The following is a 17,152-nucleotide window of genomic DNA, read 5'->3' on the forward strand; positions in this document are numbered from 1 at the left end:
TTCAGACACACTAGCTACATTGCCCCTGCTCAGCAGCTACATGTGGTTAGTGGCCGCTGTACTGGACAGCAGATACATAACATTCCACTACTGCATAAAGTTCTGTTGGACAATGTAAGTGTAGATAGTCTGCGCTGAAGGAACAAGTGTCACCAGTGTTGAATGTTACGATGCAGTTTAATAACATTCCTAATGCTTTCAACTATGTCACCTTCTTTGGTTTAATACTTGCTTTTTGCAATTCTAGGCTTCACAGCCTTTAATCAGGGGCAAAGGAACTGGGCACCAGTGGCATTGGGACTCACTAAAGCCCTGGTGGGTCCTAGGAGTTGGTGGGAGCTCAGAGGTTCATTTCTGCTCACCTTCCATACCATGGTGCCACACCATGTCTGATTGCAATAAACACGTTTATTCTGCTCCTTATGGGGCCTATCCTGTGCTGGGAGAGGCAAAGGTGGGATGCTTCTATACAGTATTGACAGCAGAGCACTTGCTTGCCTTGCAGATTGACAGAGAATCAAGCCCTGCTCTTAAGGAGTTATGGTCTGGACAGAAGGCAGTGTAGGGATCATAAATAAGCCTCCATGGGCTTTTTTTTTTTTTTAAACTTACTCTGCCGTTAAGTCATTGTTACCCTGGTCAGTTTCCTCCTTTGAAAAGGGGATAAAGTGACTTCTCAGAGTGGCTTTGAGGAGAAACAAGTTCCTGTCCTCAGAGAGCTCACATGCCAAGTGCCTCACTCCAGGGTCTGCACCTGGGTGTTCACCCAGGGATCAGTTCTTGCCCTCTTAGGGGAGATTGTATGTGCATGCATGCAAAGAGCATGAGACACTGTGTCTGGTCTCAAGGCAAAGATAGGGCAGGAGCTGGTCAGGGAAAGGCTGCTATGGATGTGGATTGAAGGGTATGTGGGCTTCAGGTTCAGTAGGCTGTAGTTGGGGTGGGGGAGTTTTGTCCATTTCCTAAGAAAGTGCAGGAGTCTAAAGCACCTGTGGAGCCCCAGTGGCTGGTGCAGATGAGTAGACTTGGGTGACCAGACCAGCTTTCCTGAGTGGCCTTTCTTCTCAGGCTGTCCAGGCTCAGGGAGGAGAGAGCCAGCAGGAGGCCCAGCGCCTCCAGGCCCAGCTGAATGAACTACAAGCCCATTTGAGCCAGAAGGAGCAGGCAGCTGAGCACTATAAGCTGCAGGTGAGGAGCCCAGCCCAGGCCCATGCCACCTTCTTCCTGTCCTCCAGCCTCTGCCCCACCCACCCACACTATCTGCCCACAGATGGAGAAAGCCAAGACCCATTATGATGCCAAGAAGCAACAGAACCAAGAGCTGCAGGAGCAGCTGCGGAGCCTGGAGCAGCTGCAGAAGGAAAACAAAGAGCTGCGGGCTGAAGCCGAACGGCTGGGCCATGAGCTACAGCAGGCTGGGCTGAAGACCAAAGAGGCTGAACAGACTTGCCGCCACCTTACTGCCCAGGTGCGCAGCCTGGAGGCACAGGTAAGAATCTCACTGGCAGACTCACCTCACCTCTGTGCCCTCTTCTCCTAGGCCACTGCTGCCTTAGGCTTTTCTTCACTGTCTCCCTGGCCCAATCCTTCTCAGGTTGCCCACGCAGACCAGCAGCTTCGAGACCTGGGCAAATTCCAGGTGGCAACTGATGCTTTAAAGAGCCGTGAACCCCAGGCCAAGCCCCAGCTGGACTTGAGTATTGACAGCCTGGATCTGAGCTGCGAGGAGGGGACCCCACTCAGTATCACCAGGTCAGGAGGCACCCTTCCTCCCTATGTCTGTTGTTTTATAGAGTGAGTGCCTACTGTTGACCAGGCTGTATCCTAGTGAGATAAATAAGATAAGATCTAAATTTATTCTTAGAGAAGAAGAAAAACAGGAATTATGCCAGATGTCTATTTAGGGCACAGCTGGAATAAAAAGGTGGTGGTCAAGAAAGGCTTCATGGAAGCACACTACTGCTGAGTCTTGAAAGCATCACAGGTGGGTGCGCCAGGTTAACAGAGGAGAGCAGTGTGAGCAGAGGCTGTGAAAGAACCTGACCAGGCTGAGATGCGAGGCCAGGAAGGCCCAGGATCCTAGGAGCTATCTGCACTCCCCGTTGGAGACTGGCTACTAGACTTGATCCCATAGGCATTGAGAAAACCTTAGTGGCTGTAATTAAAAGGTTTAAAGGGAGGAAAAAAGGAACCTTGGAAGAATTTGAAACTGAAGAGTTCATAGTTAATTTGCATTTTAAAAAGATTATTCTAATAGCTAGTATAGAAGACTGGAAAAACATACTGGTTTTTTTTTTGAGACAGAGTTTTGCTCTTGTTACCCGTGCAATGGCACGATCTCGGCTCACCGCAACCTCTGCCTTCTGGGTTCAAGCAATTCTCCTGCCTCAGCCTCCCGAGTAGCTGGGACTACAGGCACGCACCACCATGCCCAGCTAATTTTTTGTATTTTTAGTAGAGATGGGGTTTCACCTTGTTGACCAGGATGGTCTCGATCTCTTGACTTTGTGATCTACCCACCTCAGCCTCCCAAAGTGCTGGGATTATAGGCGTGAGCCACTGCGCCCAGCCAGAACATACTGTTTTTAATTAAACACTTATATTGTACTTACTTTGGTGCTAGACATAAAGCACTGATAACAATTACACCTAATTTATCCCCCAATAACCCTCTGTGGTAGGTTTATTATCTCCTTTAACAGATGAATATGGGGCATAGAGGGCCAGTCACTTGCCCAGGATCCCCCAGTGGTAGAGCTGGGGTTTGACCCTAGGAAGCCTGGCCTGAGCCCTTGCTTGTCACCACTCTCCTGCCTCTCAGTGCCATGGTGCGTCTAGGTGAGAGAAGATGAGGCAGACCAGGGAAAGGACATGAGCATGCAGGGGGTATGGTTAGGAGATCTGTTCAGGAAGCTTGGTAATTGGGTTTGCCAAGTGGGACAACATGGATTATACCCATTTTCATGGCTTGGGGGCCTGGGTGGACAGTGCTCCTACTCACTGAAATGGGAGATTCAGGAAGAAGAAGACATGTGGGCTTAGATTGGGACATGTTTGCTGTGGAGCAGCCATGGGCATCTGGTAGGGATGGAACATCGGGTCTGGGTGTTGCCACTATGAGGAGGTATTAGGAAAAGCCAGGGGAGTGGACTGAAAGAAGGGTCTAGGTCAATGGTTTTCCTTGGTACCTCTGAAAAATCAGAGAGATGGGCTGCTTGACCTCATCTGCTTGTAGTAAGTATGGGAAATGGTTCCTTTAGAGCAAAGGGCTGGACAAAATGACTTTAGTCCAAAGGACTGTTCCTCATCAGGTTTCCTTTCCACAGCAAGCTGCCTCGTACCCAGCCAGACGGCACCAGTGTCCCTGGAGAACCAGCCTCACCCGTCTCCCAGCGCCTGCCACACAAGGTAGAATCCCTGGAGAGTCTCTACTTCACACCCATCCCTGCTCGGAATCAGGCCCCCCTGGAGAGCAGCCTGGACTCCCTAGGAGACGTCTTCCTGGACTCGGGTCGTAAGACCCGCTCCGCTCGTCGGCGCACCACACAGATCATCAACATCACCATGACCAAGGTCAGGCTGCCAGAATGGGGGATAGGGGCTGCAGGGTCGCAATTCCCACTTCCTCTCAAGGGTGTCTGCATGAGACGCTCAGTCAGGAGCAGGCAGTGATAAGCAGTCAGTCCATGTTACAGTTGGGAAAGCTGGGGTCTTAAAAAGGGCAGTGACTTGGTTAGGGCCTCTTCTCAAGAAAAGGTCAGGGCTGGGATTAGATTCCTACCTCGACTCTACATGCATTCTCTTCATGCACAGCACTGCACAGGGTGAAGGGAGAGAACATGGTAAAGCTGCAGCCCGTCCTGTGCCTCCCAGCATGCCCCATGCAGCTGAGAGGCATTGTCATTGCACAGTGGACTGCCTGCCAGGCTGCAGGCTCTTGCCTTTGTTTCACATCTTGAAGAGGTGGTTTGGGAGGAGGGGCGAGAGGCCTCTGGTACAACAGGGAGGACCTGTGTGTGTAGGGTGTCCCCTGCTACCAAGAAGTTGGGGAAGTTCTAGAAGGAAGCTTGGACTGAGGGACAGCAGAGGCTGTGGGATAAACCTGACTAGTCAGGAGACATGGGGTCCAGCCCCAGCTCTGGTATTTCCTAGCCGTGTGATTGTGGCTAGTCACTTCATTTCTCTTTGCACTTCACCTCTAAAATGGGCTGATAAACACTCTGCATTCCCTCCCTTAAAGCACTGTGAATAGACTCGATGAAAAAAATGCACAGAAAAGAGCCTTGACAACATCAGCACCACCCTGTGAGGGCTTCTGTCAGTAAGGCCTATATCTTGCAAACAGACACGTTAAGGACCTTTGCAAAGCAGTTGGGAGGATGTGCCATGGAGTCTGGGTGCTTTGGGAGGGAACAGGAAGCTTCTTTACAGTGCCAGAGTCCACCCCACTGCAACAGATTCATTCTCTTTTCCAGAAGCTAGATGTGGAAGAGCCAGACAGCGCTAACTCATCCTTCTATAGCACGCGGTCTGGTCCTGCATCCCAGGCCGGCCTGCGAGCCACCTCCTCTACTCAGTCTCTAGCCCGCTTGGGTTCTCCCGATTATGGCAACTCAGCCCTGCTTAGCCTGCCTGGCTACCGCCCCACCACTCGCAGTTCTGCTCGTCGATCCCAAGCTGGGGTATCCAGTGGGGCCCCTCCAGGTGAGGGGACTACAGGGACTTACTATACCCAAAAATTAGACTGGAAGGTGGATCGTGGCACAGGGAAAAGAGGCAAATTTTTAAAAAATCCAAGGCTAGCCTCCTCGCTACTGCCCAGTAGCCCCCTCCTTCCTGCAGCCCCAAGGGCCTTCCTTACCTGTCCATTTCAGGGCTGGCTGTTTTGGGCACTCTTAGCCAGAGTGAACCAGGGATGCTCACTAAGGGCCTGGGAGTCCCAGCACAATCTTGGGGAGTCCTCTGTACCCTTCTCAGGTGGTGATGGGCTGCTAGAAAGGTCAGGCTGGCCAGACTCTTCCTGGAGGCTCTTGCCCTTTGGGTACCAGGGAGCCCTTGGGAATCAATTCCTTATTTTGTTCCTCTGGGTGTTGGGCACTAAGCCTTAGTGGGTAAGATGTAGTAGCAGCCTCTGTGTGTGGCCTCTTCTGCCCTCTCCAGGGAGAAGGTGGTGAACAAACCCCTAGGATAGAAATAGTCTGTGTGCCTTACTCCTGCACCTGCAGCACTGAATCAGACTGGCTTAAAATTTACGGGATAGGTGACAGCAAAGGCTGGCAAGATGCCAGGGTGAGCAGGTGACCTGCCAACTTCCCTGCCCTCCACAGGAAGAAACAGCTTCTACATGGGCACTTGCCAGGATGAGCCTGAGCAGCTGGACGACTGGAACCGGATTGCAGAGCTGCAGCAGCGCAACCGAGTGTGCCCACCACACTTGAAGACCTCCTATCCCCTGGAGGCCAGGGTGAGCCCTGGGGTCACTGTGCAGGGCCTCCGATCCCTGCCCTCCCTTGAAATCTCACCTGCTGATCTAGCCTGAGCACTAAGGCCCTGGATCCCTGACTGGCTGAGGAGGGGGAGGGTGACCTCATGCTTCCAGGCAGAACAGCCAGCAGGGAGGGCATTCAGGAGTGAAGTCCCTGGGGGTGGGCAAGAGCTCGGAGAGGAATCTGATTAGGACTGCACCGCTTGTAGCCATTCACCCAGGGCGTAGGTTTAAAGTGGAACAAGGGAGGCCTCGTGAGGTAGGAAGGGTCCACCTACCCTAAGTGCCAGGTGAGTGCAGAGTCCTGGGACACCCCCAGGTCCTGCTCCATATCCAAACAGCTACAGTCCACTGACCACCTCTTCAACTAATGCAGCCTTCCCTGAGCCTGGCCACCATCTCAGATGAGGAGATGAAAACTGGCGACCCCCAGGAGACCCTGCGCCGAGCCAGCATGCAGCCAATCCAGATAGCAGAGAGCACTGGCATCACCACCCGACAGCAGCGCAAACGGGTCTCCCTAGAGCCCCACCAGGGCCCTGGCACTCCTGAGGTAGGCACAGTAGCTCCTGGGTGTTGCTCCAGCACTGTGCCCAGGTCAGGTCCAGCTCACCAAGGACTAAAGGGAGCCTTTCCTATCTCCCCCTCTCTCCAAGGGCCTAGTGCATGGATGGGAACTGCTGGGAAGGGAAGCCCTCTGGCTCAGAATTGGGCAGCAGGTTGCACAAGTTGACTTAAAAGGTCCACTCAGCTCTGTGAGAACAAGATGCCTGGCTTCAGATGTGACTCTTGCTACTGTCTGCCTAACTGTCCTCTTCCCCATAGTCTAAGAAGGCCACCAGCTGTTTTCCACGCCCCATGACTCCCCGGGACAGACATGAAGGGCGCAAACAGAGCACTACTGAGGCCCAGAAGAAAGTGGCTCCAGCTTCTACTAAACAGGTGAGGCTGGGGCGGGGGGGAATGAAGCGATGGCCTGGTGGGACCTTGCCGGCAGAGCATCGCACAGCGGGCTGGCCTGGGAAGGCCAGTCTGACAGCCTTTCCTTGCAGGCTGACCGGCGCCAGTCAATGGCCTTCAGCATCCTCAACACGCCCAAGAAGCTAGGGAACAGCCTTCTGCGGCGGGGAACCTCAAAGAAGGCCCTGTCCAAAGCTTCCCCCAACACTCGCAGTGGAACCCGCCGCTCTCCGCGCATTGCTACCACCACAGCTAGTGCTGCCACTGCTGCTGCCATTGCTGCCACCCCTCGAGCCAAGGGCAAGGTAAAGGCACTGGGGAGGGAAGCCCAATGAGAGCATAGACACCCCCCAGACCGCCCCAAGGAGCAGCATCCAAGACAGGGCTACTCTAGGCTGCTGGAGGGTGGTGGGGTAAAAGGTGTCCCTGTCCTAGTAGCTACTCGTTATCAAGGAGAGAAGACAAATGGCCCCATTCGCATGGAGAGCACCCAGAGCTGCTCAGGCATAGCCAACAACTGATAATCCGGGGGCTCACAAAGGATGGGAGCAGGAAGAGGTCTTCCAGGCCAGTGGCTGCAGGCTGGCATCCCAAGTTCTCATCTGGCCATGTGTCTGTGTCTCTTTCAGGCAAAGCACTAAACGGCTAGTACCAGAGAGTGGCCCCACCTGTGTCCCCGATGCTGACCTCACCTGGTCTTCCTTCTACTGTCCCTCTCAGTGCCTTCTCTCAGCTCCCAGGCCAACAGTAGCCAAAACCCTAGAGACAGTAATGTCTGCCTGCACCCTGGCCTGGTCCCTGGACGCCTTCTCAGAGCTGGACCAGGAAGCCTGGAGCATGGACAGTGTGGGTGCTCTCCCTACCTTGCCTCCTTTTTTCTTAGAGCAAAGTCACTTCTCCATCACGACCAGATTTGAGGCTGATGGCTGGGTCCTTGGGCCTAGCCAGTCTTCCTCTCAGCCTCTGGATCTAGAAGGGACCAGAGGAGGAGTAGGCCCTGGTTCCTGCTCTCCCGGTGGCTGGGCCTAGCAGGGGCCCTCAGTCTTGATGTCCAGGACTGGATATGGTGGGAACACCTGCCTGAGGATGCCCTTTTCCAGCACGGATGGGCCCTGTGGCTCAGGTGTGGGGTGGAGGGATAGCCTTCAGTGGCAGCTCACACCCTGCCTTCCCCAGACTTGCACTGGGGTGGGATTTGGAGTGATGGGAAGGTTTTTAAGGGCCAGGGATGGATCTTTTCTAAATGTTATTACTTGTAAATAAAGTCTATTTTTCTCCCTTGATTACTGAGTTGCCTTGATCTAAGTGGGAAAGGGTAGGGGGGAAACCTGGGTTCTTTGGAGCCTACCTTGTCCCTGCTGAGTCTTCCAGACCACCTCCTTCCTCTCATCCCTTTTCCTGGGACCACATCTTTCTTTCCAGGATTCCCACTCTCCATTACTGGCCTCTGCTCCTGGGGAACATGGGCTGTTCTCTCTCTTCTTTTTCAAGGGCCTGTGTTCCCCTGAAGCTAGTTTTGTCTTTCGCTTCTGTGTGGCAGTCCCTCTCTTCCCATACTCCCTCCTGGGACAGGCAAAGTTCCTGGGAGTGAAACTGAAGCCTAAATGAACAGATGTCAGGATACCTCCATTGAATAATCCTTTATGAGGACCCACGTGGGGATAACAGAGATACAGTGTGGATCTGAAGCAGCTGCTGCCCCCATCCCTTCCCTGGAACAGTCCATTAGAGTAAAGTGGGGGGAATACAGCATGAAGACTGAAGTCTGCAGAATAGCCAGAGCTGAAAGCGGGTGACTTCACTGAAGAGGCAGTGTTTCAACCAGGCTTGAAAGTTCCCCTGTTGGGGTGGTGAGGAAGGCGGGACCAAATGAGCAGAGGCATGGGAGTGGGAGCTGTCTGGGAAAAGCAATAGTTGGAGGCCTCCGGAAAGTCACATGGGAAATGTAGGCAGGGCCCTGGAGTGCAAGGCTAAGGCATCAACAGTCGGTTTCAGTGGTTTCTGAGCAGCAGAGCAGTGTGAGGAGCAGGACATTAGGAAGGGTGGAGAGAATGGCAGGAGGAGGAGCATTATAGGGAGGCTGTGATTTCCTAAGTAGACGGGAATGGAGTTTGAATTTGGTGAGAGAAAGAAACCAAAGCAGAGGAGAAGGGGGTGTGCTGCTTGCCCATACAGCCTGCAGGCAGTCAAGGACTGTTCACTCCAGGTAGGTAGATAGGACCCAGGCTCCGGTCAAGGTTGTGCTGCTGCTGGCCCTGGGCTGTGGCTGGAGGGCAGGGCTTCTTGGGTAGGGGGCAAGGTTGTCCTCAGGCCAGCCTAAGGAAATGAAGGCAGATGAGGATCAGGCCAAGGAAAGGAGGGACACATCTCATCACTTTGCCCCAGGCTACACCTCCCCTGTTTTAAGTTCCTTTTTGTCTCCTCAGGCTGTCCTTGAGGAATTCTGGACATTAGTTTAGAGGCTGCTCTGGCAGAGCCCACTCTTTCCTCCCCACATATGGAAACAGAGCTCCTCCTCTTCCTGGAGGCCTCTCCTTAAGCTCCTCACCCAGAGCTGGGCCAGAACGACGTAACGCTGGACAACCTGTTCGGGGTCCACGAGTACACAGGAGAAGTTGGTGCTGTGCAGGGCAGGGGTCAGCTGCTCCAGCACCAAGGTCCTGCTCAGCTGTGTACCTGTGCTCCGACGCTCCCACCTGGAGCAAAAAGGAAAGAAATGTCATGAGGACCACAGAAGGAGGCCTCCTTCCCACCCATCTGGCTGCTGCAACCCTCACCTGGTGCTGCCCTCCCACAGGCCTGGAAGGTGCTCAATGAAGGAACCATTGCCCAGCCAGTAGAGGATGCTGAAGTGGGGGAAGTGGCTGCAGGCAGTACAGGACAAGGTCAGCGTTCCATCTAGGGACACAAGCAGCAGTTAGCCCTCCTGAAGAGCAAGCCCTTTCCCTGGCCTGCTCTGCTGTGCCCTCCCTGCCAGCTCCCCCTAGGTGGGAAGGTGTGTTAAAGGGGAAGTGCAGTTGTCTCCAAGAGGCCCTAGCCCTAAATAGGGAATATGGGGAAGGGTCCTTGGTTCATGTGATGACTCCTCTTCTGAGTCTGTCTCCTCGGGATGACCTTTTCTAGTACCCAGTCTCTGTGACTCTGGAGCCCAGGTGACCGAGGCAGTGCTGGGTGGCTACTGCTCCTATGAGATGGCTAGAGGCCAGTGGGCTCTGGGTGAAGGGGCTGGCCTTGGAGTCCACTGCAATCAAGGCTCTGAGAGGTCCTGTGACCATTACTTACGTCTGAGTTCTCTGTCCTATTTGATAGGGAGCATCTTGGGAGCTGCACCAAGCCCGTACCCATGACCCTGGGTTATGGAGGGAGAATGTGGGGGTTCAGCCCAGCTGGCCCAGTTGGTGGTGCATGGCAGAAGAGGGCTAGTGCTCAGGAGTCAACCCAACCCTGGGAACCTCTGTGCCCACAGCCTACCCCCAACCACTGTGCTCCTTACTCAGTGGCAGTTCCACCTCTGGCCAGGTCACCTCCAATGCTGGACACTGCTTTGCTGCTGGGAACACTGGGGGCTGGGAGGAGCAGGGGTCCTTTGTGCTTCTAGCTGAGGCAGTGGCAGCTGTGGTGTTCTGTGAGACAGGTGTGGCTCTGTCCAGGAGAGTGATGATGTGGGCACACAGGAGCAGGACCCACAAAGGACTGGGGACTGAGGAAAGGACAGTCACAAGTCAGTGGCTGGGCTGCCTGGGAACGCTCAGCATCATGGCTTCTATCTGGAGACAGAGTGGGCTGCCCAGGTAAGGATGTACCTTCAGCCCAAAGATGTCTGGGCTCTAGCCAGGGAATCAGAGCAAAAGAGGGGCCTCTCAGCACCCACCCCTTTATTGAGTACAGAGAAGCTTTGGAATGGAGCCAGAGCCACAGCATCTGCCTTGGGGTGAAGGCTCCGGGTTAGCCTACCGCTCCATTCTGTTCATAGACCTCACCCTACCCTGCCTGCCCATGGGCAGCCCCAAGGCCTACCTGGTATCCACTTCTGTCGCATGGTCATGATGCTGGTAAGCTTGGCTCTCTATCTGTGACAACGTCCTCTTCTCTGGTGAAAGGTGGGGGAGGAGAATCGTAAACCACTGCCACGTTTTCTCAGTAGCTGGCTTTTCCTCCCGTAGCATAGCCTGGGGCTCTTTCAGTGACAATCCCCCCCAACCCCAGCTCTCATGACCAAAAATGGTAAGATGCTTACCTAGTCCAATCTTACCCCTTCATTAGGGAGGGCAAAACTGAGACCCAAAGAGAGAACAGGGACTCACCCAGTCACCCTCTCCAGCAACAAAGCTGCTTCTGGGAAGGGCAGGATCCCGAGCAATCCTTCTGGGAAAGTACTGCCCCCATCCTCTATTTCACTTTCACTTTTTAAACAGAATACCTTAAAAGTGAGTGTTCTCAGAAACCTTCAGCTCCCGGGACCCCTACCTCTCCAGATGATACCAGACTGGGACCTCTAATCTACCTCCATGCCACCCCAGGGTCACCTAAGGTGTGAACTAGATAGAGTCTCTCACAGATCAATTCTGTCCCAGCCAAGGGTCAGGACACTGGTATCTACCTCCCCTCTTCAGACCCAGGTCTGTTTCCATCTGAACAGGCTTCCTCCTCCGCCTTCACACTGATATTCAATGGGACAACTTTCCTGGGCACTGGGGACCCCAAGTTGGATCATTTTCACCATTTCAGGCTCAAAGCCATACCAGCCCCTCCACATCCTGGCCTTTCCCAGTCTCCCCACTCTCCCAGCCACCAGCCCCAAGGTTGGCTGCATCTCCCAGTACCCCACCCATGGATCTCTCATCCTAGCCCCTCTGGCCAGGGCTACAGGTCTAGGTTCACTAGTATTCCCAGATTCCTCCTACCTGGTTCCCAAGAGGTCCTGAAGAGCCTGCCTTTCCAGAAGCTCCCCTCTGTGAGCTCCAAGACTCAAGCTGGCTGTGTCTAGCTGCGTGTGAACCCACCACAGGAAACACACCGGAAGCACTTTCCCCTTGTCTGTAGAACTCACACAGCCAACCCAGGAACTGACACACAGGCTCGAGAGCTGACCCCCAACAGGAGGTAGATAGGAGCTGTGTGTCTGAGGCTTGTGACTCCTGTAATCAAGAGGGTGTGAGGGCTGGTGACAGAGCCAGGGAGGCCCCCAGCTGGGACTGCATCAGGAACACAGTCAGTTGTGATCTCCTATGTCTAAATTAGGAATATGGCTTTTCCACAAGAAAACAACAGGAGACTACAAGTCGCATCTTGTAGGTGTGAAGTTCAAGCTTTTCCTCCTCTCAATTCCTCCCTCTACCTCCTGCCCCAGGGGCTTCTAATACTATGATGTAAGGGAAATTCCTCCCAGGAACACCAGCATCTCCAGGAGTTAGGTCAGGAGGCAAGGCTGCCTGGGGTTTCTGAAAGATACAGTCCAGTGGGGGATGGTAGGGGCAGATGACAGGAGTCTGCCTTAGTGTAACCAAGACCAGAGTTGGGCAAAGGGAAAGTTATGGGACTCAGGACTGTTATGAGTGAAAAAAGAGCTTTGCACAGCCTGGTCTCGGCTTCACACCTGCGCCTGACATCGGGGTGGGAGAAAAAATGAAAGGAAGTGATCCCTGAGTCTTTTGACCAGCCACATTCCCCTCTCTGAGGAGAGGAACAGCCCCAGAGGAGGCATAAGCAGCAGGGCCTCATGGGAAGCCACGGCTGGGGAAGAGAAGCCGAGGCTGAGTACGTAGCCCTGAGGAAGGCAGGTGGTGGCAGGACACTGGCCTCAGGCAGTGAGAACATGGAGCAACCTCAGTCTGAAAGCAGGCCCAGTGATGCCCCAGGCCCTCTTAGGCCACAGCATGGGAGCCCAGCATTCTACCACTCCTACAGATGTCGGCAGGGGAACAGCAGGGAACAGCAGAAAGGCAAGGCCAACCACCCCCAGACCCTCAGGTCTCAGATGGGGGTTAGCAAAGGCAGGACACGCCTGGAGACCCCAGAGAGAGGTGGGAAGAAGAAAGCAAGATAAATGTTCAGCTTTCCAACCCAGCTCATGGAGCTTTATTCAGATGGGAGTGACAACATCCTGCTTGGTTCTTGCTGCCCTTGAAGAAGCAGGTGCTACTGGGTCTATTCCCTAGAAACCCAATACCAAAGGCCCATGTTTGACCTCCCACTTTATTCAAGTCACCAAGGACCAGGACTGGAGCCTTCCTAGAAGCCCCTTCTCAAAACCTGTACTCACCTAGGCCTTATTCCTCTACCCACCCACCCACCACTCCTGTTGTCAGGCCCAGGGAGGACCCATGAATAACAAAAATCATGTAGGGATATTCCCTGGCCTGGGAATCCTCTGCCAGCTTCCAGGGCATATCATCTGACAAAGGGAGAAGCTGACGTCTTTTCTTCTGACTTGTGAGCACACACACACACATGCATACGCACTCTTAGGCTTTCAGGAAGGAAGTGTGGCAGGGTGACTTTTGGCACGTGTCAGCACTCCACTGAAGGATCCACTAAAGAATGCGCTTGCATAAGGGGCTGTCAGTCACGGCTGCCAACAACTGCCCCGTGACCCAACTATATGACCTCTATTCTTGGCTGACCACAGCCCTGCACATAGGCAGGTATCCACAGTGCTGATTCTTCCAGTTGTCCCAAAACAAGTCTTCAATGAATTGAGGCCCCAAGACTTCCCTTGTTGGACAAGTCACTGATAAGGTTCCACTTGCCTCAACTAGCCTATAGCTCCTGGACAGAGGGAGACAGAGTCAGACACAACACCTGTCCTGTGTCCCAGACAGCAGGCGGGGGAGGGAAGACACTTGGGGCCTCAGTGCTCACCCATGGCAGTAGCCTGAGTATGTCAGCTCTTTACTAAGTGCACCAGGCTTGAGCCCACACAGAGAAGAAGGGAGTGGGTGGGCTGAGACCTTCAGCTACCTGGGAGCCCAGCAGTGTTCTCAGCCAGAGATGAAAAGGCTCCTTAAAACCAAAAATATGGCTCTGCCCCCACCCTGCTTAGACAGGGAGGGTGAAGCCTGGAGGGGGGCAATTCCTATGCTCCACAATAAAAAAGGGGTTTTTAAATATATTCATCAAAATAGTTTTCTTTTAAAAAGCCCCACTGCTGACAGACCCACTGGCTGGCTCTCCATCATATCCCTCCCTAGTCCGACACAGCTGGAGGGGTCCTGAGTGGACCAAGCACCCCTTTGAGTCTTTCCCACCCAGGAGTTCTTTGTGGGCAGGGAGGAGAGTGCCCTGAGGTCCGCGGCGTGTGGGGTGGGTTCTCCAATGATGCTCTTCGTCACTATTCCAGGCCCAGGATGTAGTTGATGCCTTGGACTAAGCCAATGATGACAGGCTGCCAGGCTACCAAGTATCGAAGCCAGTCTAGCAGCTGCCCATACATGACGTGAGGCCTCTCCCAGCTGTCAGTGTGTTAAAGAGGCTCTGTGCAAGAGCTGCCAGGGGTGAGCTAGCATGGGTGCGGGGGCTCCCTGGGTCTGCCCCACTTTCCAGCTCCTCCACAGCCTAGAGGAATGGAGACTGCTTTCTGGAAAGGCCCACCCAGCCTTACTCCTACTCAGCCAGCACTCCCGACTTCGCCCTCCCCCTCCTCTTCCTCCTCACAGCCTGTCCGTTGGAGTAAAAAGCTGAACACAGAGAATGCAGAATGTAGGACAGAGGGGACTGGTACAGGAGACAGGACAGACCTGAAGGAATGGAGAGAAAAATCCTAGTTCCCCATGACCAACATACAGGGAGGGCCTCCTGTAACACCTTCTCTAAGAAGAAACTGTCAGTGTGAGGCAGCCATAAATCTATCTATCCGTGACAATGGCTGCAAGGAGGCTGAGAACAGGCAATACTCCTAGAATAGGGAGACTGGGTGTGTATCATGGGGCAGGACTAGCAGCTCAGCTTCCCATCATGGTTCAAGATGTTCTGGTTGGGGGCAGAGGGGAGGGCCCCAAGAAGGCCCAAATGCATGTCACACTGACCAGTACTTTCTTCCCACAGCCCACTCCCAACAAGGACCCCAATAAAGGATACGGATTGCTGAACATTCTCTTGAGGTCTACCTTCTCTTTGCAGTAGGGACACGTCTGCTTCTTTCCCACGATGCACCAGCCGCGGATGCAGAACTCGTGGAAGCTGAGCACTACTGGTCAAGGGAAATGGTGGGAGCCAGGGAGGCACTCCAGCCCCACGCCAGTCTTTGAAAGGTTCAAATCCTGGCTTCGCTCTTTATCAGCTCTATAATCTTGGGCAAGTCCCTCTGTCTGAACCTGTTTCCTCGCATGTGAAGTAAGGGTAATGATCCCCATCTCACAAGACTGTCATGGGACAAAATGGAGATGATACATGGCTCTCCCAACAGAGGCATTGAATGGGAGCTGAGTAAATACATGATACATATTACAAGTGTTATTCAGAATAGGGGATTTGATGCTAAACTAAGGGATCCCATTAGAGGTTCTCTTCCCCTGTGACTGGTCTGACCTCAGGTCTGCTAGCACTCCTTCACTAGCTACAGCCTCAGGTTCCTCTCAGACCCAACCAGAGTGTAACCACTGTTTACATAAGAGTGGCTCTGATCCGTGGGAAAGGGCAGGGAAGGCGGCCCTCTTGTGGCCCTCCTACATGCAAGGGTCTGGACAGCCCACCTAGGGTCACGACCACCCCCTTTCTCTCCCTGACTGGAGTGTGCAGGTAGCAGGAGAGATGTGGCTCAGGAGCTCGAGGCAGGATACACATGATTGCAAGACAGCCTGTATGTGTTCTCAATGATGCCCTCTTCACTGACGTCCACAAAGATCTGCTGGCCACACACAGCACACACGCTGTCTGAAAGATGTTTGGTAGGCATGCCCGACTCGCTGTAGAACTGAAGAAGAGCGGGAATGAAAGACAGGAAAAGCTGTGAGAAGCAGCCAAAGTAGGAAACTCCACAGAGGCCTCAGGCCTTCTAAAGAGAAGGCACAGTGGCAGAGGGAAGCCCAGAGTTAGAGGACTTTTTTAAAAAACTCTTTAGAAAAGGTCACCTTTTACAGGTCAAACCGACCTCATCCTTCCTGGGCAGTTGGGGAGAAGTGACTAGACTAGAGATGGTTGGGAAGTTAGGTCAACAGGAACTGTAGACTGGGCTGGATCAGCTCCAGGGATAAGGGGAATTGGAGGGAGAACTCAGGGCTGGTGATCAGGAGCTGTGTCAAATAAGCCATTCTGTCACCAGACTATGGTTCCATCAGAAATGGACAACCATATTCTCCAACATTTAAAAGAGTGAAATATTAAGTGCCATATTGGTTTGGTGACAAGGGCATTCTCAGACATTTGTGGCAGCAGCAAAGGAGGTTGAAGCCTTTCAGATACCACTTAGCATGGTGTCTCAAACTGTTGCTGACCCATTAATTTCACTTCAAGGAATTTAAAGAAATAAGAGGAAGTGTCAAAAATGCTTCATGCAAACAGATATTCATTTAAGCATTATCATAATTAAGAAAGCAAAGAGTCTGGCATGTCCTCAAAAAGTTAAAACATAGAATTGCCAAATGACAGAGCAATTCCATTCCTCAGTATAAACCCAAAAGATATGAGACTAGGGCTAAACAGACACTCAAACACAATGCTCACAGTATTACTCACAGTAGCCAAAAAGTGGAAACAACCCAAGTGGCTGTTGACAGATGAATGAATAAACCGAATGCAGTGCACACACACAATGGAATACTATTCAGCCATAAAAAGGAATGATACATTCTATACACAAATGAACTCTGAAAACACTATGCTAAGTGAAAGAAACCAGAGACAAAGGGACAAATATTGTATGATTCCATTTACATGAAATATCTACAATAGGCATGTTCAAGGAGATGGAATGTATATTACAGGTAAACCAGGGGCTGCGGGCAGGGGTAATGAGGAGTTACTCCTTAATGGGCAGAGTTTCTGTTTGGGATGATGAAAAACTTTGGAATTAGACAGTGACAATGGTTGCGTAACACTGAAAATTAATGCACTGAATTGTATACTTCAAAATGGTCAAAATGGTGAAGTGGTCTAGAAATCTCTTCTGGAGAGTACACTGGTTAAAGGATGATCCAATGTGTACACAAATAGGTAAGAGGGAAATGAAGGTAAAACACAAGACAGTTGTTCAAAAAGGAACCTAATAAACTGTCTGTAAAGTGATCCAATGTACTGTTTCCAATTTGATCCAGTACAGAAAAAATTAGAATAGTCCCATGATACTGAGAAACAAGTCCCTGGCCTTAAACAGTACTTGATTAAAGTTACCCAAGGTGATGGAAAATTCCTTCTTGGGGTGGGGTCTTGGGGGATGATACTGAGACAGGGAGTACTTCTATGTTGTTTAAATAATTACAAAGAGAACATATTACTTTTATAAACAGCAAAACAACAAAGATATATTTCTATTCTGAAAAAAAAACTTAGAAATACTTTCTTGCATTTCTCAGATTAGTGTTAATTTCCCATATTTAAGCATCTCTCCATGATGGCCACCTGCTCCTCTTGCACTTCCTATCTCAGTGAAAGGTACTGCCATCCAAGCAGTTGCCGAATCAAAAATGTCAGCTTTGAGACCTTCATCTCCTTCATCTTTTTCCCTTCAGTCTTCAAAACCAAACTATATCTAAGTCCTGTCAACTTACCTCC

The 17,152-nt window shown here is 52.3% G+C and overlaps 3 protein-coding genes across 41 annotated transcripts in view; 1 reads left to right on the plus strand and 2 right to left on the minus strand.

Moving 5' to 3' along the window:
- Nucleotides 1-7,728, plus strand: part of NUMA1 (nuclear mitotic apparatus protein 1) — a 77,508-nt gene extending 69,780 nt beyond the window's left edge. For all 33 annotated transcript variants that reach the window (XM_035265529.3, XM_035265538.3, XM_035265543.3 and 30 more), the window contains 10 exons: nt 1,069-1,188; nt 1,271-1,489; nt 1,595-1,752; nt 3,327-3,573; nt 4,476-4,704; nt 5,328-5,464; nt 5,862-6,038; nt 6,311-6,427; nt 6,538-6,750; nt 7,075-7,728. In XM_035265529.3, the coding sequence (XP_035121420.3) occupies nt 1,069-1,188; nt 1,271-1,489; nt 1,595-1,752; nt 3,327-3,573; nt 4,476-4,704; nt 5,328-5,464; nt 5,862-6,038; nt 6,311-6,427; nt 6,538-6,750; nt 7,075-7,086 (1,629 nt within the window). In that variant the 3' untranslated portion in view covers nt 7,087-7,728. The remainder of the gene's footprint in view (nt 1-1,068; nt 1,189-1,270; nt 1,490-1,594; nt 1,753-3,326; nt 3,574-4,475; nt 4,705-5,327; nt 5,465-5,861; nt 6,039-6,310; nt 6,428-6,537; nt 6,751-7,074) is intronic.
- A 342-nt stretch (nt 7,729-8,070) lies between these two features.
- Nucleotides 8,071-11,458, minus strand: IL18BP (interleukin 18 binding protein). Of its 6 annotated transcripts, XM_017977832.3 has the most exons (7): nt 11,350-11,458; nt 10,463-10,535; nt 9,939-10,145; nt 9,728-9,794; nt 9,223-9,309; nt 8,994-9,141; nt 8,071-8,761 (listed from the first exon to the last, which is right to left on the minus strand). In XM_017977832.3, exons 2-7 carry the CDS (start codon nt 10,488-10,490, stop codon nt 8,678-8,680), a joined length of 621 nt encoding a protein of 206 aa, XP_017833321.1. In that variant the 5' UTR covers nt 10,491-10,535; nt 11,350-11,458; the 3' UTR covers nt 8,071-8,677. The 6 variants fall into 6 exon arrangements, with proteins under 6 accessions (XP_017833321.1, XP_054097935.1, XP_078196454.1 ...); XM_054241960.2 differs by lacking the exon at nt 9,728-9,794 and having other exon boundaries at nt 9,223-9,343; XM_078340328.1 differs by having other exon boundaries at nt 10,463-11,458.
- Nucleotides 11,459-12,494: 1,036 nt separating this feature from the next.
- RNF121 (ring finger protein 121) overlaps nt 12,495-17,152 on the minus strand; it is a 78,276-nt gene continuing 73,618 nt past the window's right edge. For both annotated transcript variants that reach the window (XM_078340327.1, XM_002754841.6), the window contains 3 exons: nt 15,223-15,356; nt 14,522-14,623; nt 12,495-13,896 (listed from right to left, as the gene is read on the minus strand). In XM_078340327.1, coding sequence (XP_078196453.1) covers nt 13,776-13,896; nt 14,522-14,623; nt 15,223-15,356 — 357 coding nt within the window. In that variant the 3' untranslated portion in view covers nt 12,495-13,775. The remainder of the gene's footprint in view (nt 13,897-14,521; nt 14,624-15,222; nt 15,357-17,152) is intronic.

This window comes from Callithrix jacchus, chromosome 10, assembly GCF_049354715.1.
Source record: "Callithrix jacchus isolate 240 chromosome 10, calJac240_pri, whole genome shotgun sequence".
In the NCBI taxonomy this organism is placed as follows: Eukaryota; Metazoa; Chordata; class Mammalia; order Primates; family Cebidae; genus Callithrix; species Callithrix jacchus.

Bases quoted from the DNA above. Each gene is read 5' to 3' on its own strand.
- IL18BP (XM_017977832.3), bottom strand. From the start codon at position 10,490: ATGACCATGCGACAGAAGTGGATACCAG. The intron at 9,310-9,727 runs GTAAGTAATGGT...TACTGCCTGCAG, and splicing joins ATAGGACAGAGAACTCAGAC to CCACTTCCCCCACTTCAGCA. The intron at 8,762-8,993 runs GTGAGGAGCTTA...TCATTTCCTTAG, and splicing joins TCGTTCTGGCCCAGCTCTGG to GCTGGCCTGAGGACAACCTT.